The sequence below is a fragment of the Helicoverpa zea genome, chromosome 18, assembly GCF_022581195.2.
Source record: "Helicoverpa zea isolate HzStark_Cry1AcR chromosome 18, ilHelZeax1.1, whole genome shotgun sequence".
NCBI classification, from domain to species: Eukaryota; Metazoa; Arthropoda; class Insecta; order Lepidoptera; family Noctuidae; genus Helicoverpa; species Helicoverpa zea.
Window position 1 is genome coordinate 1,003,355 of NC_061469.1, and position 27,279 is coordinate 1,030,633.

Consider the following 27,279-nt stretch of genomic DNA (forward strand, 5'->3'; position numbering starts at 1 on the left):
TTTAGTTTTCATCGGTTTATGTTTTTGTAATAATAACCGTTAATATCGGGTGTTATATGAACATCTTGGGCAGTCGGTAATCAAAAACCGAGAGTCTGACCACCAGTCTTATTTAGGGATATCTATCGGGTTGCTCGTGTAACTAGTTTGAGGAGATCAGATAGGCAGACCCTCCATGTAAAACACTGGTTCTCAGTTGCATCTGGTTAAACTGGAAGCCAAACCCAACGTAATTGGGAAAAGGCTAGACAAATGATGAACCGTTAACATTGATATTTCAATTTTATTGCCATACTTTTAAGTTAGTTTTTCACAAGTCTAAAAATACAGTACCGTCAATCAACACCAGGCCTTATTGCCAACGAGTTTATTCACTCTACTGTATAAATGTATAAACGCAATTCTACATTGCATTTCTGTTTGTCTTTGAGAGTTTTATTTTCATACATTTTCTTATAACACTTCAAAAGGGACAATTTGCATTTAAAATAATCTCCAACGGAGTTGGAGCAAGCCTGTAATGGCAAAAGATATTGAATTCAATAGCACCTCTGTATATTTATTTTATTTTTGAGAATATTTTTAAGTGGCGAATGTTTATGCAGATGGTTATTTTTAGAAGGTTTTGTTTCTAGGAATTTATATGTAAACTTAGTTATTTATTCAAATAGCTAGTTTTGTGATCTGATCAGTTTTTATAAGATAGGTAGTCTGTTTTGTGGTAGTTGGCGACATTTAGTTTTTTTCATTATTTTTTTTAATCAATTTAATTCAATTACTGTTAAGTGTGATGGAATTTCTATTGTATTTTAATTTTAAGTTGTATTTGGTAAATATCGACATTAAAAAGATATTTTTTTAACTAATTTTTTTTGAACCGATGAATTGATAATAAAGTCTTCCTAAAAATGCCCAAGAAAAAACCAAATAAATACACAACAATTATTACTTAACAATTACATATTAATTTTTATATTTTTTCTACATACCTCAACATAAGCCGGGTAAGCCGGATCAGTCCAGGCCAACAGCGTCTCCGAAGGCTGCGAGTCCCCGGCAGCCGCATGAGCCTTCACCCAGATGACGTACTGTGTGTTAGGAGACAACTTCTCCAGGGTATGTCCTGGGACTGTCGTGGTGATGTTTGTCACGTTCGTCTGGCTGAGTTGGGCTGGTGATTTGAAGAATAACCTGGAAGAATGAAGGTTCGTTAGGATATTTATAGGGAGAAAAGTTATTCAATTATGTAGGGGATAACTTTGAAATCTCGTCACTTGACTGATTAGTGCTTCGTTGGGGTAAAACAAAGACTAGGGAAAACGGCAGTAACTCGTCGGAAAATTAAGTATTTTAGAATGTTCGTACGAGCTACCACGACCTTGGTACATGAACGACTCCAGAAGAAACATGATGTGTTTTAAGTCAGTCCGTTTGACATCTACGCTGCACCCAACAAAAAATAAATATTATAAGAAAGCTTTTACAACAAAAAAGAAATATTTCCTGCAAGCTTGCAAGGCTTTTCAAAACCATTATAGTTCATAAACTGCATTTAGTGCGACAATTCTGAACTTACTATTTACTTTTATTCAGTAAAACTCTCATAATGGTCCCCTTGTGGTACAAGCCAGGACAACAATTAAAAAAATTCACAGTTTCATTAAAAAAGTTTGCTTGTAGTTCTCGCACAATTTCTGGTTAAAATTTCACGGTAGTTGTAACCAAACGGGTTACGGAATAGTTTGGGGATCGGGAAATAGCCTCGAGGTTATTTTTGTGAACGCTCGAGTAATATTTTGATTTGAAAGGTGGCTATTATTGGGGAACTGACCGTTTGTTTCGGTATTTTGTTTATTTTGTTCTGTGATATGTATTTAAAAATAGTAAATTATTCAATGCACAAATACGGTCTTTATTACCCGGGTATGAAAAAAGAGTAATTTGTAGTTTATAGACCCCGCACATTAATTTTTAGTCGGTCGATATTTAGATCGGGCTCAAGAATTACTATGGAGATGAATGGGAATGCGTACATTACAACAATTAGGGACCACACCAGACTGACTAAATAGTTTGATTGGATTCACAATAACCTATTACAATACAGATAGTAAACTGTCGGCACTGTGCGGAGACTTAGAGTAAATCGATTTTAGGCCAATGTTTGGCAAAAAGTATGGTTTTCTTCGAAGGAAAAAAACATGTACAAATTATCCCACATTAATCCAGAGCAGCGGAAAGACAACCAAAGCGATACTATCACCAAATTGCTACGCGACCAAACAGAAATTATTTCTAAATTATCTACAGACATAGGAGAAATAAAAACTCAAAATTCACAAATACATTCATCTAACGTGGAATTACGTAAATCCAACGAGGAGATAGTGAAATCGATGGTGTTTATAAATAAACAATTTGAAGACCTTAAAAAAGAGGTCGAAGACCTTAGGAAGGAGAGGCAAGAACAAAAGCAATACATAGAACAGTTAGAAAGCAAAGTACTTGATCTCCAGTATAAATCTAGATCATCTGGTATCGAAATCCGAAATATCCCACTATTAAGCAAGGAATCCAGTGCCAGTCTCCTAAATACAGTATGCAGTATTGGTGAAACTGTTGGAATAGATATATCGGAAACTGAGGTGCGGGATATATACCGCATTCCCGGGAAACCCTCTGCCCATGACACCATACGCCCCATCATAGCGGAATTTTCTTCAGTTCAGAAAAAGGAAGTCTTTGTATCTGCTGTTCGGTCGTTTAACAAGAATAAAAATAAAGATGAGAAATTAAACACCTCGATCATCGGTATTCCAGGAGAGAGTCAACCAGTATACGTCGCGGAACAACTTCCTCCAAACACCAAGAAGCTCTTCTACATGGCTAGAAATTTTGCCAAAAATAATGCATACAAATATTGCTGGATCTCTAATGGCAACATCTTCCTGCGTAAACTGGAAGGTGACAAACAAATACTAATTCGTACAGAAAAATGTTTAAATGATGTCAAGAATTTACAGATCTGACTATTAGATTTAGTTATTACTACTGTTACGTTAACCCTAAAATATAATATTACCATTTTAATTAACTCACACACACATACTCTTGCAGACATCAAATTCGCTCCAGAGCTTGCCAAAAACAACACACATATTGACAAAAGCCACCCATACTTAATTATTCAACAGGTATTGTTATCACTTATACAACAAATAATCACTAGTCTTCTCCGTTTCTCTCACTTCGTCCGCGCAACCCTCTTATTCTACTCACATAATCTAGCCATATATAGGAATATACATTACATTTAAATGGCTGCAATAAACAATATAAATACAGAACTGGACTCGCTTAACGTAGGCAACTCACATACCTGTAGTCCTGAAGACTGTTTGACATATATAAACAACTTAGATAGTAATGTAAAGCTCTTACACTTAAATATACGCAGCATAAATAAAAATTTTGATCAGCTACAAGCACTGTTACAACTCACTGAAATGTACTTTGATGTCATAATCCTTACTGAATGTTGGCTCAGCAAGGTTACAAATGTCCCTGTGCTACAGGGATTTCAATCTTATTCCACCAAAGTAAACTCAAACCAAAATGACGGGATCGTAATCTACATAAAACTAGGTCTTCAAGCGACTGTGTGGGAACCTAACTTCTTAGGGGGTAACTGTCTTGTTTGTCAAATAGACAAGCAACAATTTACATTTATAGGGATATACCGCTCCCCATCGTATTCTTCGAAGGAGTATTTCGATAAGTTTCTAGACAGTTTAAATAGCGTCTACTCCAATATCTCACCGTGTCGAAACATCGCCTTAGTTGGGGATATGAACATAGACATAAGACTTTGTAATAGAAATGATCGGAGTCTCAATTACCTTGTGCTTAATACCTCACACGGACTGCTTCCATCTCATCTCTTCCCGACTCGGCTTGAAAACTGTTTAGATCATGCGTTCGTAAAAACAAACCTACCCGTTATTACTCTGGTCCTAGATTCGCATATTACGGACCACAAACCTGTCCTTGTCACTATTAATAATGCAAATCCTAAGCGTAAATCCGGCTTCCTGTCTTCGACCATAGATTACGATGCTGTCAAATTGCAGATTGATAACACTGATTTTTCAATCATACACAAAATAGTTGACCCAAATACAGCGCTGAATACTTTTATATCAATGGTAACGTCTGCTATTACCGTACACACAAAAACTACTCAAATCCCTCGGAAATTAAGAACTATCAAGCCCTGGATAACACCAGGACTTCTGAAGTGCATCAAAAATCGTGACAGATTACACAGTCGCTCAAAAAAAGACCCGCACAATATTATACTTAAGACTACATACACGCGGTATCGTAATTTCTGTAATTCTCTACTTCGGAAACTAAAAATTGCTTACGAAAAAAATGAACTCGAAAAAGCCAGAAACAACCCAAAAGCCCTTTGGAACACTATAAAAAATATTACTAACACAAATAAAGCCATAACAAGCCCTGTTGAACTCCTGAAAATTCACGAAAGCCCCAAATCTTCAATAAATGAGGTGTGCAAATTCTTTACTAATGTAGGAAAAACATTAGCGAATAATATTTTATCACAAAGTCACATAGTGTCTCCTAGCCAGGCACGTACGCATATTGACCATTCCAAATCTTTTTCCCCCATTAACTCGCTTGCACTACTTGAGGTAGACGAGTCTGAAGTCGAATCGCTTATAGTGCAACTGCGCAACGACTGTGCAATCGGCTGGGATGGTATACCTCCCAAGGTGCTAAAACAATGCCGACAGACACTTACACGACCGTTAACTTACATATTTAACGGCTGTCTACGAAACGGTATTTTTCCAGCTGCACTGAAGAAGGCTATCCTTCATCCAATCCACAAAGGTGGGAGCAGAAGCTGTGTCAATAACTATAGACCAATCTCGGTTCTAACCGCACTCTCCAAGGTCTTGGAAAGGATCCTAAGTAGTCGTCTTAAGAAATTCCTGGACAGACATCACATCATATCGGATAATCAGTACGGTTTCCGTACTGGTGTATCAACTGAAGACGCAGTGCTCGATATGACACAGCTGGTCGCCAGGAACCTTGACAATAATATCAAAAGCCTGGGGATCTTTCTCGATCTTTCTAAGGCATTCGACACAGTTTCTGTTCCCTTACTTCTTGCCAAAATGGAACTACTAGGAATTAGAGGAATCGCTCTTCAGATCTTCAAAGACTATCTGAATGAGCGTACCCAAAGAACCAAAATTGACAGGTACCTAAGTGACGAAGAATCCGTATCTTACGGAGTACCCCAGGGAAGCATCTTGGGTCCCATTCTTTTTCAGATTTATGTTAACGACCTTTGTCATATGTCGCTTCCTAATTCCAAGATTTTCGCATATGCTGATGACACGGCGATTATCGTAAGTGGTTCGACTTGGGATGATATTAAAACCAGTGCAGAATCAGCCCTGTCAATGGTGATAAAATGGCTCAAATCAAATCTGCTAACCTTAAATTTTGACAAAACTGCCTACATCCCCTTCCATATCCGCCAAAACTCGGCTCCTCACAAGACCTTCTCCATTACAGCACACACTTGCTTTTCTTTAACTTCCCCCTGCTCCTGTCCATCCCTGACAAGAGCTGATAATATCAAGTATCTTGGGGTGCAAATTGACACGGGTCTACGGTGGGATAAACAAATTAACGCCCTAACAAACCGAATTTTGAGACTGATACACGTATTTAAATCGCTTAGGGAGTCGGCAGATACAGACACCCTTAAAATGGTCTTTTATGCTCTCTGCCAATCAGTAATTGGCTATTGTATTACTGTTTGGGGAGGCGCATCTAAAACCAGTCTGATTAGAGTTGAAAGGGCTCAAAGAGCTATCCTAAAGGTGATGTTACGGAGGCCTTTTCGATATGAAACTACACAACTCTATGCAGACTGTCAAATTCTAACAGTCCGACAACTGTTTGTTCTCCGGACTATTCTCAGAAGACACACAAGTATTTTACCGTCAAATACTAAGACTCGTACCACTATTATATCAGGCGCTCGACATAAAACTTCGTTTGCTAGACACCACTATTACACATTAAGTACACACATCTACAAAAAAGCAAATAAATATCTTAATATTATCGACCTGAACAAACATAACGTAAAAGCTAAGCTTACTGAATGGCTTCTTCTACAAGATTATTCCCAAACGGAGGCACTGCTCACATATATTAACTAACAATATCTTATTAGTAATCACACATACATAACTAACAACCCAAACACACCCACCCACACACCCTCACACACTCTCTCTCACACACACACACACACACATAACACTCACACACAACACGCACAGACACATAAGGAGCTCTATTTTGTTTTATTTAATTTTTTTTATTTTTATTTTTTTTTTTTTTTATGTACTCATCTCTTTTTGTTATATCAAAAAAAAAAAAAAAAAAACTCAATTTAATTACATACATTCTGCTGTTTTTCGCTATACAATAAGACGATTAGCTACAATTGTCAACCAATATCAGTTACGCTGTATAAATCTGAATTTGTATAAATGTTCCGCTGAAAACTGCCTCCTAAGATACAGGTGACCCTAGTTTAGGAGGCAGGGTTCTTATATTTTGGTACACAGATTTTCTTCTGATGTTTTGCATAATAAGTGTACTATGTCTCTGCTTAACTCTACAATGATTCTTATTTAGCTAAGGCCGAATCTGTAAACTTTTGAATAAATAAAATTTATTATTTATTATTATCTTGTATGTCTCTGACCGACCACGGGACTACAGAGTCCCGGATTTTTGAAAGGCGAACGTGGGGCCGAAGCCAACACGCTGAAGCCCTTTTGAGACAACTTTAATGAAATGGCGACACAAAACCGACGATTATCCCTGTATACACTATAGAAATGTACCCAAGGACAATCCCCGGTTCTGTGCTAAACTATTGCTAACTATGGATGAAAACTACTTGGGCTATTGTGATGGGATGCTAATGGACTAGGAATGGGGAAACTACGGGAACTATGGCACCTGCCGATGACAATGTATTAAATACATGTTAAAATGGCAGGTGGAGACTCGCCAACTCACTTACTGGGCCCCCGGGAATCAGTCACTGAAAAGCAACAAGAGGGCAACAGGGACATGAGCGGCTGAGAAGGGTGAGGATACCTCGGCGGACTTTAAACGCAGATCACGCGCTCCCTGTGGGTCCAGCATCACCGGCCCACTCGCCACTTACCACGAGGCACCTACCCTCCGAGCAGGACTAACCTTGCTCTAGCGACTCCACTCTGACCGGCCGATGAAGGCAAGCCAAGAGGCGGGAGACCTATCCCCCGTCATGCTTCACTCCGGCAGGCCGGAGGTGGGGGACAGTATACTCTCCCTGGAGCACTCGGATATATAGCCCCGCGGGGTCGCTACTCCCCGTCATCCGCCTCAGATGCCCTGCGGGGCTTATTATTATTATTATTATCTAGAATCGATTCAATCGCCGATTCTGAAAAGTACTTTTAGGTGCACTGACCATATCGCGCCGTATTGAGTAAAATGCCTTTTGACCTATTTTATATTCTTTTATACTGTTACGCAACAGTTGTTCATTGGAAAAAGGGATATTTCCCGGAAAGGTTTTACTAAGGGATATTCTGGGGAATCGATGTTTAAAATCTGGTAAACATTTTTGTGCAATGGATGTGTTGAAACGGACTATGGCACACTACCTAAGTACATAAGGACACATACATATGTAAGTTATTTGTTTTATACAGGGTGTGTCGTTCACAATCACATTAAATCCTATCGCATATATACTTTATGATATTCTATGGCGAATTGTAAAAAAATAACCTGATCCATTCAGTGATTTAACCACAGGAGTCATTTTTCGTTTTTATAATTTACAACATCATGTGTAAAGCAGAGATAAAGTTAGGAGTATCAGTGTTTTGATCAGTTGTCAGCTGTCAGTTTTCAAGGGAGAATTTCAGTTGTTTGTAATGATTGACTTTTATATGGTGTTCTAAATTTCGCACATTTTTATTCTATTTACTTTGTTTGAAAAATTATTTTCTTTTATTTTTACGTATTTTTCTTTTTTCTTTGTGTTAATCGATATATATTAACCAGTATATTAACGTATTTCATTTAATGTGATTATGAACGACACACCCGATATAACTTTGACATGCTTACAGTGTTTAGACTTTTTATCATTCCACTGCAGGGCACAGGTTTCTTCTCATACAGAGAAGGAATAAGCGGTAATCACCACGCTTGCGCAAGTTAGATTGGTGACTAGAGACTGATTTGAGAATTTAAAGACCAAGTTTCCTATAGATGTTTTCCTTCGCCATTACTCTGTCATTGGTGTCATGATACCTATATTTACGGCTGTTCTCAATATTCTATCTAGGTATTTGTTTAAATTATTTTTTACAGTAAGCAAGTCAAGAAATGGATAGAATATTGGGAAAGGTCATTGGAAATGACCTGGAATGAAACCCTTACGAGTGTACAATTGAGAGGTCAGTACTTTAACTTCTACCCTACTTGCAGTACATAGGTATGTAGTAATAAATAACTTACGTGTACGTAATCTTCTCGTCGGGCTGCGAGAACTGAGGAGGCTGCCATGTGAGGGTCAGCCATGTTGCCGAGTGAGAAGAGACGGACAGCGAGTGTGGCGGTGACGGTATTCCTGCTACTTCTTTCTCTTCTGTTGAGGAGAAGACGATTATTTAGATAATAATTATAATCCTGATTTTACAAGACAAATATGCGAAAAACTTTAAACAATGTTTAAGTCTCCTGTATTATGTTTTAGCGTATCGATTTTAGATAGCATCACTGCGGTAAAATAATGGTAAGTATCGTAATCATGGAGATCAAAGGGGGAGGCCTATGTTCAGCAGTGGACGTCCTATGGCTGAGATGATGATGATGATGATGATGATCGTAATCATAACTTATTCTTATAGACGTTTTCGCATCATTATCAAATTACTCTAGCATTCGTTGCCTAAGGCGGAGGTCCAGTCTCCAACAAAGCAGAGTGGAGAAGTTTTTGATCAAGCAATAGATTTTTTCCACTCAGAGGTAACAAGAAGAAACGAGCAGCGAAATTTTCAACTTCTCTATTCCTCTCTTGTGGAGTGTGTCCCAAAAGCACTATTAGACAACCATAACCGTCAGAGGCAACAAGAGCACCACAGATCATCTGCATAAAACCATCATTAAAATGACACCCAGTATATCCTCACCAGTATCAGAGACGTTGAACAGTAGCATGCTGGAAGGCAGAGACTCGCCGAAGCTGTTCGCAGCCACCACGAACACGTGGTACGTACTGTTCACTTCTAGATTCTCTAAGTGCGTCATTGTGTCTGTGGTGTTGATTTTCTGTTGGAAGAATTTAAGAAAATTAATAAATACCTATGGTAAGGTCAACTGATGGAATTGTTTGGGTTGGTGATCATATTACTACGATTTTCTGCGTGTTACGGAAGGCACGTTTGAAAGCATTCAAGCATCTTTGGCAGTCGTTTTGGACAATCAGAAGGCAGAAAGTCTGACAACTCATCTCAAAAAGGATATCGGGGTTGCCCAGGTAACTGGTTTAAGGTGGTTAGATACCCAGTTTGGGAAATGTCTGGGCTTGATTCGTTTCAGTAATAAAGTTCTCTAATTCAAAAGTGTATGATAATGTAATACAAGCTGTTGATTTGCATCCGTGCCATATTCAAGGACGTAATTATGCTAATGATTCTCGACCCAAATCAACAAAAAAATTGGTACCTATGTATTTTTTTTAAATTTTTTTTTTCGTAATTCCGTCAATGACATCTAGCCGTATTTAAACTTGGCGTGTGTGTTACTGGCCTTAAAACCGTGCTGTGCCTTCACACAAACGCAAACACAAAGCATACGCAACGATCATTCATAATTTTCATTCATAAAATTGGATTACTTGTGAAATACTACGACATAACAATGACAAAAAAGCAGTGCACATTAGCTATTTCCCGTCTACTGTAATTCCAATCGATAATTTACGTATTTTATGACCTCCTGGAATATGGCACAAACGCAAATCAACACCTTGTATAATAAGATATATAATAATTTATTGGTATATTATATGTATATATGTATGTATTTATTTATATAATTGTTATTGTGTGTATTAGCATTAATATTGATGTACTAGCTGACCCGGCGAACTTCGTACCTTCGTATTATAGGAGGCATATTTAGTAAATCACAAACACACGACACAATACTTTTTTATTTTTTTTCCTTATTTGCTCACCGTTTAGACCTACCCTGGACTACGACAAACATTTTAAAACCAAAATCAGCTCAATCGGCCCACTCGTTCTCGAGTTTTAATCAGACTAACGAACAACAATTTATTTTTATTTATGTAGATTTAATTAGTATTTAGTGTTTCATTCATTATTAAGTTTTCGTCTTATTGGCTAATATGCACCTACCATGTTTTTCTCTGCATCACCCTAAGGTTGACTGGAAAGAATGCCTATGGCATTAAGTCCGCCTATGTAATATTTTTGTTGCATAAAGTTTAAATAAATAAATAAATACATAGTATCAGGACAATCTCTCAATCGATTTTTATACATAAAGTCTGGCTGATAAACTATGCGCTCGGTGACCGACATTTGATTGGTTCAACTAGAAATAAGGATCCAACAAAGGCTTACTTAATTAAATATCCAATCGCAATCTACAGATTACTCCTAACTCCTACCTTCTCGGTAGGTTCCTATTGCATAGTTTGCTAGCGCAAGAAATCCATTGTACTAGTACACAGGGTGTATTCGAATGCATACCGAGTTCTATTTAAATGGGTAATGCTTAGTGGCTCAGAACAGTTTAATGGGAAAATGTTAGGAACTATAACTTACACTACGAAAATGGGTCTATTTTATAGAGGGTAGTGTTTGTAGTTAGTGTGTATTGTTGGAAATCAATAAATGTATTAACGGCAGGATTACTTAAAAAAACTTTGGGACATAAATCCTTAATTGACAGCACTCTGAGTATAGCATTTACAGATATGTACAAAATTCAAGATTTGATAGGGTTTTAACACTGGCGGATTATCTGCTCGATTTTTCCAAGCAACAACGCTGGGCTCGTTCCGCAAGTAATTGACAGCAGCCTAAAAATGACGTAAAAACTTGTGACAGATTTTTGCCGCTCAGATTGTGTCACACTCAGTTTTGCGACGTTCAGAAAAACCGATAGGAAAGTATGATAGTGTGAAAGCGCTGTAACTCTGTAGCTCTTATTAGCCAACCTATAGGTTTTTAAATATAAAAACAAACTCACATTGTAAGTACTCTGCATAGTATTATAGCTGTAGGGCTGCGAGTTATTATCTATCTTCTGCCAGTGGACGACATACGAGGTGACGTTAGCGCCATCTTGCGGCGGCGCCCAGTCCAGGAACACTTTAGTTGTGGACACTACTGCGTGCAGCTCTCGGGGTGGACCGGGGAGGAGACCGGTTCCTAGGGAGAGAGGAATAGGTAAATACTATTGTAGGTACTATTAATTTGAATTGTAAAATTGAAAATTAAACATGGATTATATTAAGAAACTTCACCTGCATCCCGATGGAACAACTTCCCAATCTAGTCAAGAAGTATGTCTTTCCTCAGACCGAATCATTTAAAGTCCTGAAGAAGTACTGGCGTTAAAGAACGGCAGACATGATAGTAACTTTCACATTAAACTAAATAAGCATAATCCAATCAAATCAAAATAGTTGATGACTCCTCCCGCTGTGGCAGCGTGAGGGAGTGTCAGATTTTTACTGACTAAAACACACCCTGTTCCTTCTTTCTTTTTGTACCAGAGCCGTTTTAACTTTCTCGAACAATTCCGCAGCGCCAACAGGCCTTGGCCCTGGTGGGTCTCGCTGGCCCCTTAAAGACCGAGCTTGTAAGTAAATAAGTATAGCGTACCCTCCTCGAAGCACTGCACGATGTTGCCGATGTAGGGCACGCAGGAGTTGAGCGCTTGTGGCGCCGCCAGCAGCACTGCTCGTGGTTACGTACCCTCCTCGAAGCACTGCACGATGTTGCCGATGTAGGGCACGCAGGAGTTGAGCGCTTGTGGCGCCGCCAGCAGCACTGCTCGTGGTTACGTACCCTCCTCGAAGCACTGCACGATGTTGCCGATGTAGGGCACGCAGGAGTTGAGCGCTTGTGGCGCCGCCAGCAGCACTGCTCGTGGTTACGTACCCTCCTCGAAGCACTGCACGATGTTGCCGATGTAGGGCACGCAGGAGTTGAGCGCTTGTGGCGCCGCCAGCAGCACTGCTCGTGGTTACGTACCCTCCTCGAAGCACTGCACGATGTTGCCGATGTAGGGCACGCAGGAGTTGAGCGCTTGTGGCGCCGCCAGCAGCACTGCTCGTGGTTACGTACCCTCCTCGAAGCACTGCACGATGTTGCCGATGTAGGGCACGCAGGAGTTGAGCGCTTGTGGCGCCGCCAGCAGCACTGCTCGTGGTTACGTACCCTCCTCGAAGCACTGCACGATGTTGCCGATGTAGGGCACGCAGGAGTTGAGCGCTTGTGGCGCCGCCAGCAGCACTGCTCGTGGTTACGTACCCTCCTCGAAGCACTGCACGATGTTGCCGATGTAGGGCACGCAGGAGTTGAGCGCTTGTGGCGCCGCCAGCAGCACTGCTCGTGGTTACGTACCCTCCTCGAAGCACTGCACGATGTTGCCGATGTAGGGCACGCAGGAGTTGAGCGCTTGTGGCGCCGCCAGCAGCACTGCTCGTGGTTACGTACCCTCCTCGAAGCACTGCACGATGTTGCCGATGTAGGGCACGCAGGAGTTGAGCGCTTGTGGCGCCGCCAGCAGCACTGCTCGTGGTTACGTACCCTCCTCGAAGCACTGCACGATGTTGCCGATGTAGGGCACGCAGGAGTTGAGCGCTTGTGGCGCCGCCAGCAGCACTGCTCGTGGTTACGTACCCTCCTCGAAGCACTGCACGATGTTGCCGATGTAGGGCACGCAGGAGTTGAGCGCTTGTGGCGCGGCGCCCGCGCACACGCCGCCGCACGCGCCCGGCACGCCGCGACGCCAGCAACACTGCTCGTGGTTACGGCCTACAGACACATACGGTGATATTACAACAAGTTTACGCAGGTTTAAACTCATAGAAGAAGCAGCTGGGCAGATTTTGATAAAGCAAGTCCAACCACCGCTGGAACACCAGCTTTCATAAGTGCTACAATGCTAGAGACAAACTCACAGACACACACATAGCGGTCAAACATATGAGACCCGTCTTTGTACGTCAGGGGTACAAAATAGGGTAAATTGCTGCTTATTTCTAAAGAAATGTATTTCAATACTCATTATACATACAACGTCACAAAGTTTTACCACTTCGTAATCGGAGTTACAAGTATAGCAGTGCAGATATATCAGGCCTTACCTCCAGCACCACAACGCAGTAACTTATGGAAGTCCTGAGCACACAGCGGCGCCAACATCCTCAGGTCTGACATCTTGGCATCATATGAACACAAAGGCATGCACACTCCTGCCAGCTGCACACGCTCGCAGCAAGCCGTCACGTTGTAGGCGTTCGATGCTTCTTCTTCTTCTTCTATTACCTGGGGTAGAAGAGGTCTAAGTTGTAGAGAAGAAGGCAAAATGGGATGTAAAGTTTCAAAATGCGAGAAGAGGACCCACTAGTGACATATTAAGTAGCTGGAAGCTGCTGAAGTTCATAATGCTGATTTACTAGCAAGCTCTTGAATCCCGATGATAATTTGTCTGTCGTGAGAGACGTATTAATTTCTGATGCTATATTGAAAGACATGTTAAGATTTTTACTGTAAAGATAGCTAGAGAAACAAGCAAGTAATTTTGTTATGGTCCTATTAAATATTGTAGGTACATATTTTGGATGCACTCACTTGACTCTGTGTCCTGAAGATAAGTCTGGGTGAGGCGTCACCAACTCCATGTTCGTTGACTGCTTCTAAGAAAATTTCATAGTCCATGTTGGACTCCAAGTCTTCTAAGATGTAAGGAGAATGCACCTGCAAGGAATGGGAAAAGTTAGACTATCATTTTTAGGGACGAGGGACTCCTGGTGAGAGAATTGCTATAAATATCAAGGTAATTTTAAGGTAAGCCATTATGGTCCTCTATTTTATTATTTCAGTTCTAGGACCAAGGTTTCAGTGAGGCTGATTTTGACAGGTTCTCCATAACAGAATTTTAAAATATTTGTGATCAAACCGAGGATACTTCCTTTTGCCTCTATTTTTCTTTAATTTTGACATATTCAATACATTTCGAAGTGTATATTGGAATTCAAAACAAAATCGCAAACATGACATACCTTCTCAAGAATCCTGTACTCATCTCCGGTCTGCAGACTCTTGTAATGCAAGTTATAATACTGGACAGTATCAGCCAGTACTGTGGGAGGAGACCAGTGGACTACTGCATAGTCTGTATCGATGTTCGTGAGGTACAGCCGGGAGGGAGCTCCTGGAAGGACCCCGTAGCCGCGAAGGAGACAGTTGGTGTAGGAGTTCATGTAGCGGAGGCACCTGGTGGAGAAATGGTGGGTTAGAAAGGGGGTTTCTGAGTCTGAAATTGTAATATTTTGATCGCGGAATGCACTTGAATTTAGACCGTTTGCACACTAGTACATTTTTCACAACAATAAGCTATTGATATACTACCGACACAAACGATCATATTTACAATCGGCTGATTGATTTTTTCCCCGGAATGTATCGCGCGTAGAAAAACCGTGCAAACCCGAGTAAACAATAACACCCAAGCAGCCTTTGATTCCAATTTCGAAGATAATTATTATGAAACAAGATTGATTCCTGGATATTTCCGTCTGCATTGCTCTTTTAGAACCACACGAAATCTATTTGAGTTAAAATGAATTCAATCTCAAACACATTGTGTCAGAACCCCGTGGTAAAAATAAATAAATGGTTGTATAAAATTCACTGAAACGAACGGTGTCTCCCAAGAATCCTTGTGGACTGTTTCTCGTATAATTTGAGGGTACTTTAATGACTTCGCAAGATATTTTAAGAATACTTTTAAACAATACTCTCGGAGTTGATTTTAAGTCATTGTATTTACGTACAGGTGTGGGTAGTATAGGCTTTTCGCGTTTGTGATTGGATTTATTTTATTTTAGGACAGACTGATGCTATATTGAATAAATTCTTAATAAAAGGGTACTACTTACCTTAACCGGTAAAAAAGTATTCGTATTTATTATATTAGTAAGGATTAGTAGGTTTTTTGATAAAGGATGAGAAGGTATTTATAATAATTGAAGATAACCTACAAGTGAAAGTTTCATCAATTTTATGATCTAAACTTTTGTACAGAATTTCAGCAGATTCATATCTATGAAATCGCATTAGTTAGGGATTGTTCACACCAAACGTATTGTCCGCCGCTGACTGTGAGTATACTCACTGTCTGCCCCAGTGTGAACGTCGACTCAATCTGCAGTACGCGTACTCACCAAGCCGACAATAGGCTATAGCGTACGATGCGCTACATGTGTGAACAAAAGAATAGGCTCTTGTAGGTTCACACTAGATGCGTACGCTGAGCGGCTGACTATTCTACACATAAAAGGGCTCAGTATTTGAAGTTGCACTTAGTATTTTATAAACGATAAAACTAGCGTAATTTATTTTTTCAAATCAGACGTTTTACTGATATTTCAATTAAATGATGCGCATTCAGATAGTTGCCATTTGCGAAGCTCTAGAGGAAGACGAAAATAATAAAAAGAAGAGATTGTGGGTACATCCCTTAAATTTGAAGAGATGTTTTCTTGGTCAATTTCATACTTTATATTTCAAATATAGACTTTATCCAAATAAGTTCAAGAAATATTTTCGTATGACAGTAAAACATTCGATGAGTTACTATCTTTATATAATACGTTTAAGTTTATATAAAAATCGGTAAAAAAACTTTTAAGTTAAACGGTTTTATCTTATGCGCACTGAAAACTAGAAAATAAATTAAAAAAAAACTGTTACTTACCTTAAACCTACGTAGGTGGTCCCGGTCATATTAGACTAAAATAAAAACGTGGGGCCTATTACCTAACTATTGCTGTAATACTTTCTTCTAGCTAGAGGTGTAATAGGTGTGGATTGCATCGACGTACTATCATCGAAACTGGAGATTTTGACAATCAATAATCAGCCGTAGCGGCTTCACCAGCGAACGCCGAGCTCACGATCTACCAAAGTATAAAGATATGCTTTGCCATAGGTAGGATTTCAGAGGGCCCCACGTTTTTATTTTAGTCTAATATGACCGGGACCACCTACGTAGGTTTAAGGTAAGTAACAGTTTTTTTTTAATTTATTTTCTAGTTTTCAGTGCGCATAAGATAAAACCGTTTAACTTAAAAGTTTTTTTACCGATTTTTTATTTTCTAGTTTTTAGTATTTAATGAAAATACCGAATATTCCTCATTCTATATATGGGTCAGCAGATGTGAGGGAGTGCCAAACTCTTACTGACTAAAAAACCCTTGTTTCGTCGTAGGCCTTTTATATACCAAGACCACGGTAACTCTTTCGAACAATCCCCCAGCCCAGGCAGGCCTTGGCGCTGTTGGGCCCCGCTGGGGTTGCTGACAGTATTCTACTTGACTAGCCCTTTTATTTGATACCCATATTGAGGGGGTTGTGGAAAAAATCCGCCATTTTGTACCGGCGGCCATCTTGGATTTACAATGTTATTAATATTACTATATTGTATTGTCATCGGAATTCAAGGTGTGTACCAAATTTCAGATCAATCTGACAACAAGAAGATACTTAAATTTGAATTATTAAATTTGACCCAAGAAAAAATAAATAAAACAAACAGGGTGAGCTAAATAAAACCGTTTAATAAAAAGGGACACTAATTATCGACGTGCTGTACCGAGGCGCGGCGGTGCGTACGCGGCGGAGCGGCGCTATTCGGCAACTGCGTCCGCGTAGCCAATCCGCGTCCGCCGTGCATAGTCGCGTAGTAAAATAATCGGCCACTGAGAGTCAGCTACAACAGACGACGTAACAGCGTATAGTCGGTTCGGTGTGAACGACAATTTCAATATATATGGAAAAGCAATAAACTGCGTAACGCGCGCTCACAGTCAGCGGCCGACAATACGTTTGGTCTGAACGATGCCTTAAGGTCTTAGAAATCAATGGAATACCAGCTTTGAAGTATATATGTACGTTCCTACATATCTCAAAGTTAGCGGGAAACTGGGATACGGGCAGAATACTTGCAAATAAACTTAAGTCAGATAGCCAAGTTCTAGATTCGGAAACTTTCCTAACTTAGCATAGATATTTAGTTCAAAAATCATATTTAAAAGTTGTGAAGTTAAACTTGAAAGAATGTTCTGAAATAAAACTGAATATAGCACAGTTAAAATGTTTAGAAGTTAAACAAAATGAATGTGTAGGAGTTTGCGAAATAACATCTTTGTTGAAAAATAACGCAGGTCTTAACTGATGTTTTTGAAGTAGTTAGAGTTTTAGAGAATTTTCTTACATATTTTCTTCTTGAATTTTTGTTTTCTTTTCGTTTCGTTGATAAATTAAGTTTGAAGGTTAATCTCGCTTATTTGCATAGAAAACACATTGAAAATACGAATTCATGAATGGGGAATATAGACTATAGTAAACATGAGAATATGAGAAGGGATATAAGGAAGTATTGTAGAGGTAATACATAAGAGAAATGGGGAGTTCACAAGGGAATACATGCGGTACATATCATATAGATAAGAGATGGTATATAAAAGAGAACACAAAGAAATCTGTAAGGGAGTATAGGAGGGAATTAAATAGAACAGGAGAAGTCATAGAATTAAGTAGTACAGTAGTGCAGATAAAAAATTTGGACCGCCTAAAGAGAAAAATATAACGCAACAATAAACTCACTTGAAATGATTGAAGTCAAGCGTCGTAATATTGCCGCTGCACAACGGCAAACACGACTCCGGGAGCCCCTTGGACCTGCAGCACGGAGTATGGTCCATGCCGTTGGCGAGGCAGCCGAAGGTCACGCCGGCCCAGGGCGCGCAGATCATCAGATCTGTCACCTGCAGCTGAGGGTTAAACACGGCTCCAGTGGGTGATCGTGCGTTAGTCACAAATGATGTGGCAGGGTTGGTTAGTGGTGATGATGAAGTTATGTGGTATGGTGGTCTTTAAGTAATAGCTTTTGAGTGATGAATTTTCATGTTTTTTCGATGAGATTTTTTGGTAGTCATACATGTCTTCGTAGGTCTAGAAAGATTAGAAACTACTGTTGAAGTTTAGATACTATTTTTAGATTGGATGAATTCCGTTTTTTTCTAAAATTTATTGTATTCAAGGTTGGGTGAATGATATCAGGTTAATCTAGACTTTTATCGCATGGCTTTAGTGAAGGTACTAATTTGTGATGATGTATGCAGATGCCAGAATGTTTTTTTGCTGTGTCAATTTATTGATTTTAAGAAACTCATTCTTTCATGTGCTGTTCATGGTTTCACAGCTATCCACAAAAAATGCGAACCCTTATTTGACTTCAACAATGATTCAATGACAATGAACTCACTACCAACACACAGATATCCAATGTGTCCACTTACTGCAATCTCGAAGGTCTTGGTGGGATCACAGAGCTTATCAACACAACCATAGTGGTTGACCCCGGCGGAGACACAGCAACCGCGAACGTCGGGCAGTTTGGGCGCCGCTGCTACTTCTGTTGACTTCATCTTCCCAGGAGTCAGGGTGAGGGACCTAGGGTTGATAGAGGATGGTGGTGAATCTGAGCTTCGAGTACCTACAGTTGGTGTGAGATTTTGGCCGTGTAAGACATCTAAATATATCTAAATTTATAAAGGCTTTTTTAGAATGGATATTTGTGTGACACTATGGAGATCAATCGGGGAACAGCAGTGTACGTTCTACGATTGAGATGATGATAAACAAAAACCTGCCCCATTCGTTTTTATAGTTTATCTTCGTTGATTGTGGAAAAATTGAGAAACAACATTTTGACTATACAAAAAAAAAATACAATTAAAAAAAAATACTGCAGCACTTACCTGATTGCATAACTCGGCAAACTTGACCCGTGAATATTATACGAAGTAACTGTGATCTCATACATGGTAAAAGGCAGCAAATCGTTCAGAACAAAGTAAGTCTTATTCGGAGGCACTTTGTAAGTCATAGGCAGAATACTCTTCATAGTTCCATTGTTTTTAATGGAACTCTCTGAGGGATCGATGAGGTGGGCATCGAATGAGCGCAGTGTGGTCACGTTGACCACATACTCTATAACCGAGTCGGTGTTTTCTACTGGTGGACTCCATGATACGTTTAGTTGCTTCTCGTTTAGTGGTTCCACTTCCACGTCTTCTGGGGGACTTGGGAGGAGTTCTGTAAAGGAAGTTATAGGTAAGAATATTGGGCTAGCTACTGTTAATATTATCAAGCTTACAACGAAGAATTGGTAAGAAGAGAAAATATGACACATGCCGTCATGACTTTAGCACAAGAGCAGTGCCTGCAGTAAAGTTTGATGACACGTTAGGTACATTCGAAATGATGTATTCTATTGCACACCTTGCATACAAAAGATCATTGGCTAGCTAGCGTCAATGTTGTCAAAGAATCATCCCATTCGATCATATGCCAGAATAAAGCACGTCATTTCTCAAAAACACACAAAATGAACGTTTTCAAGACTCAAGAAAGTAGAAATAACATAGAAACTCACCGATCCCCTCCACAATACAAGCCAGCGTCTTCTCCATATAAGAAGCGCAGGAGTAGTGGGTCTTGATATTATCCGTGACCGGCGTGAACTCTCCCCGGCAGACATCCTGGCATATGTCGGGCACTCGCTCCTGCACGCAGCAGGGGACGTGATTACGCCCGTCTGCCATGCATCTGGTGGTGGAAGATTAGGGTTTGAGGCTTCAAGATTAGACATAGCTTTTGAGCTATCTATATTTGTTTGGGTAGATTTTGGTCCAATTGTGGTAACTTCTTCTTCTTCTTTCTCCTGCCCTGTTCCCAAATTTTACTTGGGGTCGGCGCAATATGTAATTTTCTTCCATTTTCCCCTGTCACTCGTCATACTGACACTCACTCCCTTCCTATTCATATCATCTTTCAGGCAATCCATCCATCTTTTCTTAGGTCTTCCTCTTCCTCTCCATCCATCTACATTCATACTTAGCACACACTTTGTTGCATGCATATCATCCCTCCTCATTACATGCCCATACCACGACAATCTTCTACTTCTCATCTTTTCTGTAACTGGCGCTACTTTCAGACTTCCTCTAATGTAGTCATTCCTCACTTTATCCATTCTTGTAACACCACACATCCATCTCAGCATTCTCATTTCTGCTACATGCACTCTCTTCTCATCCCTCTTTTTCAATGCCCAACACTCCGATTGTGGTACCTAGTCGATAGTAATATCATGGAGAGGAAACCTTATTCTATAGTTGTACTTGTAGACTGATGGTTCCGAAACTTAGGGATTAGAAAAATTATTTCACTCTTCGGAAGCTACACTATACATAGTCATAGTCTATATTTTATCTAGATACGGGAAGTAATTTCCACGACACGTAGGTGAAACCGCGGCAAACAGCTAGTGCTTTATACATGGTGTATTTTGAGGGGCATCCTGTGTACATTTATTTAATGAAAAAACACATTAACCTTTCCCTAACTGATTGATCTACGTTTGATTGAAAAGGTTTTAATTTAGAGAAGATCACAGGAACATGGAAGTATATACATGAATGACCTTTAATTACCGAATTCAAATTATATGTTCAGTTAATTGCATATAATGAGTCGATAATCGAATCGATCTTACTTTATTTGCGTTTGTTATATAAATGCAAACATACCTTATAAAACCTTATACTAAACTTCAGTTTCTTAAACTAAATGTAGTATTTTTTGAACTGTGCTCGACTATTTATAAGCTCCTCTCGTAAGTGACAACGGCAATTTGTCAAGAACCCACTTGTTAATAGATTGCCTTTAAAACTAAAGTACCTACAGACTGCAGACTAAACAGTTGGCCGAAATTAGACATTTTTTTTAAATCTTCATTCCAATCAAAGTATTCAGTCTTCGATCTAATACCGGCAAAATACGTGATCTCTGTAATGTGCGTACTACCATTCATCTTCATACCGATTTATGGGCCCAAACTATCGGTCGACTAAAAGTTTGCAGTGTGTGGGTAAAGGCCAGCTCACACGACGCAGATACGATCTAATTTAGCAATATATTATATAAAGTGATTGATTACTGACGCGAAGGCCGGCCCGCCATTGTACTTAGACAATACTTAACTGGCTTTTAGAGTATCTAGAGCTAATATTTTTAAAAGTTATTTTCTGTTAAAAGATTCTGGTTTTTGGGGTAAGTGAATTTTGTTCTTGACGTTAATGTAATTTAGTTTACATTAGTTGTTTTTTTTCGTTAATACAAATTATTGACTTTTTCAATCTGTATTAAATCTTCTTTGATTAATTATACTTATCCACGTCTGGTTTTTAATAAAATGTTAAAGGTTTGAGACGAGCGTGAAGTTTGTAAAGTTTTGTAAATACCTGTTATAACAAACTTTGATTAAACGCCTACTCTTAGTATATGCCTTTGGTCTTATTCTTAGGAAACCTGGAGTAAAATTGAACTTATAATAGACTGAAGTTATCAATCCACTCGAAGACAGCACGTACCAAAACAAAATAGCTGAACAATACAGATAAAGCAAAAATAATATTATTCAAATGAATATGAATTTTAAATAATGGTTTGTAGACATACATACTTTTCATTGGCAAGATCGACTGTCATATTACCGATGTAAAATATACCTAAAGAGCCACATTTAAAGTCCATATTTGAATGACACCATTTTAGCCGTGTTGGATGCTATGACCAAATCTCCAAAGTAAACTTCACTCACTTGACAATAGCAGGGAAGTCAGGCTGGCAAGTCTCCGGGTCCTGGCCTGTACCCTCCAGTATGGTCTGTATGCTGCAGAAGCCGAGGCAGGTCTTCGTCACATTGGCAGCGATGCAGCAGTCCGTATAGTTGTGGGAGAGTGCGAGGGATGAGAGTGTAGGAATGTTTGCTGAGTAGCTGTCCGTTACGTTCTGATTTTCTGGTGGTGTTAGGCCTCGGGAGATAACTGCCGACAAAAAAGGAAAGAGTGTTTAAAAGTATACTAGAATAACTTGAGGTGATAATCTGAGAAAAGTGACAGTAGAAATAAGATACGACAAACTGAGAATCAAGTGAAACAGGAAAAAAAATCGTCCAAAGGTGGAAAAATACTAAATTGACATTATATAAATATTAAATTGGTATGTCGTTCAAAGATGAGTAGGTAAATAGTAATAAATATAGGTAGTCGGTTCATTATAATTATGATGATAAAAAACTAAAAGCTGGAAGAACAAATGCGAAACTTGACACACAATTACAAACACCTTTTTTTTTTATTTTTTTTCTTTTTTTTAGCGACGTAAAATCATCAAATGACCCCTCCCGCTGTGGGTTAGCAGCAGTGAGGGAGTGTCAGACTCTTACTGACTAAAATCGTCGTGTTCCGTCATAGGCCTTTTATGTACCAGGGCCGCGGTATCTCTTTCGAACAACCCGCAGCCCCGGCAGGCCTTGGCCCTGCTGGGCCCCGCTGGGGTTGCTGACATCTCTTTGAGGAGCGCGTGGAACAACGCGCGCCGTCGACACGGGTCTGTCGTCTAGAAAGACAGAGGGACGATGAGCCACCCGAACTCACCGCCCACAGACCCACGCCTACGGTGGCCGGGAGTCATCTCGCGACACCCGGCGCCCATGGTGTCTACCTGGTCCAGCGCGGCGGCCGGGATGAGAGGTGCGAACTCTCTGGCGTTCCGCCTCCTCCTTCTCGAGCATGACCGCTTCGCAGAAGGAGGCGACGGCATCCCATTCCCTCTCGCCCCGGACCATGGCCTGAACCAGGGCCGGACGCGAGAGGTCGCCGCCGCCCAAAGCCTCGACGAGGACCCGGCGGTGCCCCTCCCATGCGGGGCACACCTGGACTGTGTGGTCCACCGTGTCCTCGAGGCTGTCCGCACAATGGTGACACCCGGGCGCCTCCTCACGACCGATGCGGTGCAGGTACCTCCCGAAACAACCGTGTCCGGTGAGGACCTGCGTCATGCGGTACGTGAGGGCGCCGTGACTCCTCCCGAGCCACTCCTCAAAGAGGGGACTTACCGCCACGATGGTGGCGTGCCCTGCACTGGGTTGCGACAGTCGCTCCCTCCAGGCCACCATGAGATCGCGCCGGAGCTCCGTCCGCTGCGCGACAACTTGCCGCGGCAACGGGGTTTCTCCCCGGCGCTGAGCCTCCTCGCGCCAGTCGTACAGGCGCAAGAAGACCCTCGCCTCCAGATCCCACGGTGGCAGTCCAGCAAGTAGGCCAGCTGCTTCGCGGGAAATCGTGCGGTACCCCCGGATTAGCCTAATGGCTATCACCCTTTGGGGCACGTTCAGGTAGTGTACAGCCCGCGGCCGTACCGAACGTGCCCATACCGGGGCCCCGTAAAGGGCCATGGACCGCATGACCCCCGCGTAGAGTCTGCGGCAGGGGCGTTTGGGCCGCCCAGGTTGGGCAGGAGCCGCTTGAATGCAGCACCTGCCTTCTCCAGTTTGGGGCCCAAACGTCGGAAATGCTCGACGAAGTTCCACCGGCCGTCGAGGACGAGTCCCAGGTATTTCATCGCCCTCTCGACGCCGATGGTAACCCCCCCACCGTGACCTGGGAGCCTGAAGGTGGCGCGTTCCGAAGCCCATGAAAGCACATGGCCTCGGATTTGTGCAAGGCCACCTCCAGGCCCAGCAGCTGGATCCTCTCGATGACTGTCGCAACCCCGCGCGTCATTCTGTCGGCCGCCTCCTGGTGCGACCTCCCTTGTGCCAGAACCAGCGTGTCGTCAGCGTAGCAGACCACGCTGACGCCGCTAGGGAGGTCGGCGCGCAGCACCCAGTCGTAGCCGATGTTCCACAAGAGCGGCCCCAGTACCGACCCCTGCGGAACACCGCACGACATCTCTCGCCGGTTCCATTCCCCGTTGTGACCAGGGTAAATGATGGACCTATCCGACAGATAGGCCTCGACCACGCGACGAAGGTAGGTCGGCACCCGGTGATACCGGAGTGCCTCCCTGATGCAACTCCAGGGAAGGGTGTTGAAGGCGTTGGCGATGTCAAGAGACATCGCCAAGACGACCCCCCCCCGGGACACAGCATCCCCCGTCGTGAGAGCTCTCACGCGCATGATGGCGTCCACCGTTGAGCGCCCCTTGCGGAAACCGAACTGGTGGTCCGCAAGGTCCGGCCCTATCCCCCCAAGGTGCGCGACGAGGCGGTGTGCGACAACTCGCTCAAAGAGCTTGCCCACCTCGTCGAGCAACACGATAGGCCGGTATGCGGACGGAGAGTCCGCAGGGCGCCCCGGCTTCCGTATGAGGACCAGTTTCCCTGTCTTCCAACGAAGTGGGAACTGGCCCCTCTCCAAGCATGCGCTGAGAAGCCCCCTAAGTCGAGGCCCGAGAGCCTCAAGGGCCAGGACCCAGGCCTTGCCAGGCAGGCCATCAGGCCCTGGGGCGGTGTTTTTGGCTTTCAGCCTAGCCACCGCCACTCTCAGGTCCAGTCCCCAGTCACCTCGGGGACATCGTCGTCGTCGGAAGTGTGGTCCGTACTTGACACCGCGGGTTGCAGAGCCATGGGCGGGGGAGAATGTTCCCCGCGCGAAGGGAACAGAGCGCTCACCACCTCCTCCACCAGCTGAGGCCGGAGACTCTGGGTCAGCGGGGGGGCCCATGGGCGGAGCTTGCCCCGCACCATTTTGTACGGGCGCCCCCACGGGTTGTACGGGCGCCCCCACGGGTAAACACCTGGTATTAAACTTAGTGCACGTTTCTTGTGCTTTATCTAGAATACTTTCAGCCATGCGAAGCTTATCAGTTTAAATCACCTATTTACGGTACAAACCTGTAAGCTTATGGAAGCTCCTGACAGGCGGTTCTGTGTTCAGCTCACACATGTACAGGCCAGCATCTGAAGCCTTCACTGACTTGATGACCAGCGCCCATACGTCGCCTCCTTTCGCGATACCTGGGCCCGGCAGAGGCTCGTCGGCTGTGGAAAAGGTTCTTATTAGTATTGGTGATTGTGATGAAGGATCAAGTTTTATGTAGGAGCTGTGAAGATAGTCGAAATGATACGAATTACGTGATCTTTGATGAGGATTAGAGAAAGCTTTGTGAAAAACAAAACATCAATAACAGATGGTATTGTAGATTTTGAAAGACTTCAATTGATGAGAATTCTTGGAAAAGCCCTTGGTTAGAGTTTTCAGACAACTTAAATAATTATAATTGAAATCTTTCCAAATTATCCTCATTTTCAGTATTATCTGTTTAAATCATTAACATTCAAGCTGCACCTCTCATAACAAACAAAAGCATACCAAAACACTAGGTACACTCAAAATTTTAATTAGGTTAATAGTGTTTCATAATGAGTATTCTGTTCCTGAACCTTATTCATTTTATGCTGAAGAGCACTGAAAGTAAACTCCGTATATCTTGCTGAAGCCATTATAATTGCAAATTCAGCGCTTCGTAACACGTAAATAATGTATTTGGTGCAAGGTCAGAAAGAGCCTGCTTATTACACGGTGTTTTTTTTAACTAGGAAAGTATGATGTTTTTGAAGTTAAATGTTTAAAATGATGAGAGTTTTGGTCATCATTTGCCTAATGTTTTCACAACCATGTTGGGGTCGGCTTCCAGTCTCAATGGATGCAGCTGAGTACCAGTGTTTTACAAGGAGTGACTAATATTACAAAGCTGAAGAGTTTGTTTGTGTGTACGCTTGAACGAGCAAATGGTATCTACTTTTGAAACACTGTCTCGGTGTCAAATAGTCCACTCATTGATGAAGGCATAATGTTACCTAAGTACTTTTTATTCGAGTGCGCAAAGTTCCAAAGGACGCGGGTGAAACCGTTGGAGCTCGCTAATTAATATATAAGCGTATTGACTGTAGCATATACATACGATTTCAATAATCAAACATCAACACAGAACAAATATGTGTTTCGGATGGCACGTTAAACTGTAGGTCCCGGCTGTCATTGAACATCCTTGGCAGTCGTTACGGGTAGTCAAAAGCCAGTAAGTCTGACACCAGTCTAACCAAGGGGTATCGGGTTGCCCGGGTAACTGGGTTGAGGAGGTCAGATAGGCAGTCGCTTCTTGTAAAGCACTGGTACTCAGCTGAATCCGGTTAGACTGGAAGCCGACTCCAACATAGTTTGGGAAAAGGCTCGGAGGATGGATGAACACAGAACAAATATCAAAATTGTTTTATTTATTTACATTACGATGCAGGGCATAAAAAACCAGTGAACTTTAGGTATCCATTTTAATAGAAAGCTTGAATTTGCGAAAACGTATTTTTTTTCTGTATTCCAAAATATACGAGTATCGTGATAAATGTTGTATATCCCTAGGGCATGCGTTTCCAATTCAAAAATATATTTCACTATCAAGTTATGTACCTATCAATATAAAAAAAACACACACACAAATAATCTGGAATCGCCAACTTCGACCAATCGTGGTAATTAACGCTCATTACTTCTCTGTATGAGAAGAGGCCTGTGCTTCACACTCGGCCAATTAAATGTCTAACTATTATTACTATTGAAAAAGCAGTACTCACTATCATCATGTAGAACATCGACCCTATCATCTCTGGTAACCCTGACGCCTCCAGCAGTCAGGAGCTGAAGATCCTTCGCCCGCCTCCAAAGGACCGGTCGTCCTTTAGCTCCTAAAACCACGCAGGTGAGCAGAGCGTCTTCCCCACTCCTGACTGCTACTCCACCAACTGCTGGTGTCCTCATGAAGGCTTTGGGTTCCTCAGTCTCTTCTTGGGAGCTGCCTGTTGATGTGCTCGCGCTCTCCACTGATTCTCCTCTTACTAGTTCTGGGGACAAAGATATGGATTGTGGTTAGATCCTTGCTAATGCAATAAATGGGAAAGTTACTCTGTATGTCT

At 41.7% G+C, this 27,279-nt stretch overlaps 1 protein-coding gene across 2 annotated transcripts in view; it reads right to left on the reverse strand.

Annotated features, from left to right (window-relative positions):
- The window catches only part of LOC124638952 (Ig-like and fibronectin type-III domain-containing protein 2), a 190,166-nt gene that overhangs the window by 15,070 nt on the left and 147,817 nt on the right, over positions 1-27,279 (reverse strand). Inside the window, exons 6-20 of one of the 2 annotated variants that reach the window (XM_047176130.1) lie at positions 26,941-27,207; positions 25,204-25,350; positions 22,126-22,351; positions 19,897-20,069; positions 19,220-19,556; positions 18,758-18,911; positions 18,063-18,223; positions 14,456-14,669; positions 14,025-14,150; positions 13,538-13,718; positions 13,071-13,205; positions 11,410-11,591; positions 9,318-9,456; positions 8,644-8,773; positions 990-1,191 (exon numbers count right to left, since the gene is read on the reverse strand). In XM_047176130.1, the coding sequence (XP_047032086.1) occupies positions 990-1,191; positions 8,644-8,773; positions 9,318-9,456; positions 11,410-11,591; positions 13,071-13,205; positions 13,538-13,718; positions 14,025-14,150; positions 14,456-14,669; positions 18,063-18,223; positions 18,758-18,911; positions 19,220-19,556; positions 19,897-20,069; positions 22,126-22,351; positions 25,204-25,350; positions 26,941-27,207 (2,774 nt within the window). Of the gene's footprint in view, positions 1-989; positions 1,192-8,643; positions 8,774-9,317; positions 9,457-11,409; positions 11,592-13,070; positions 13,206-13,537; positions 13,719-14,024; positions 14,151-14,455; positions 14,670-18,062; positions 18,230-18,757; positions 18,912-19,219; positions 19,557-19,896; positions 20,070-22,125; positions 22,352-25,203; positions 25,351-26,940; positions 27,208-27,279 lie in introns of both variants that reach the window. The other variant, XM_047176129.1, reaches the window with a different exon arrangement.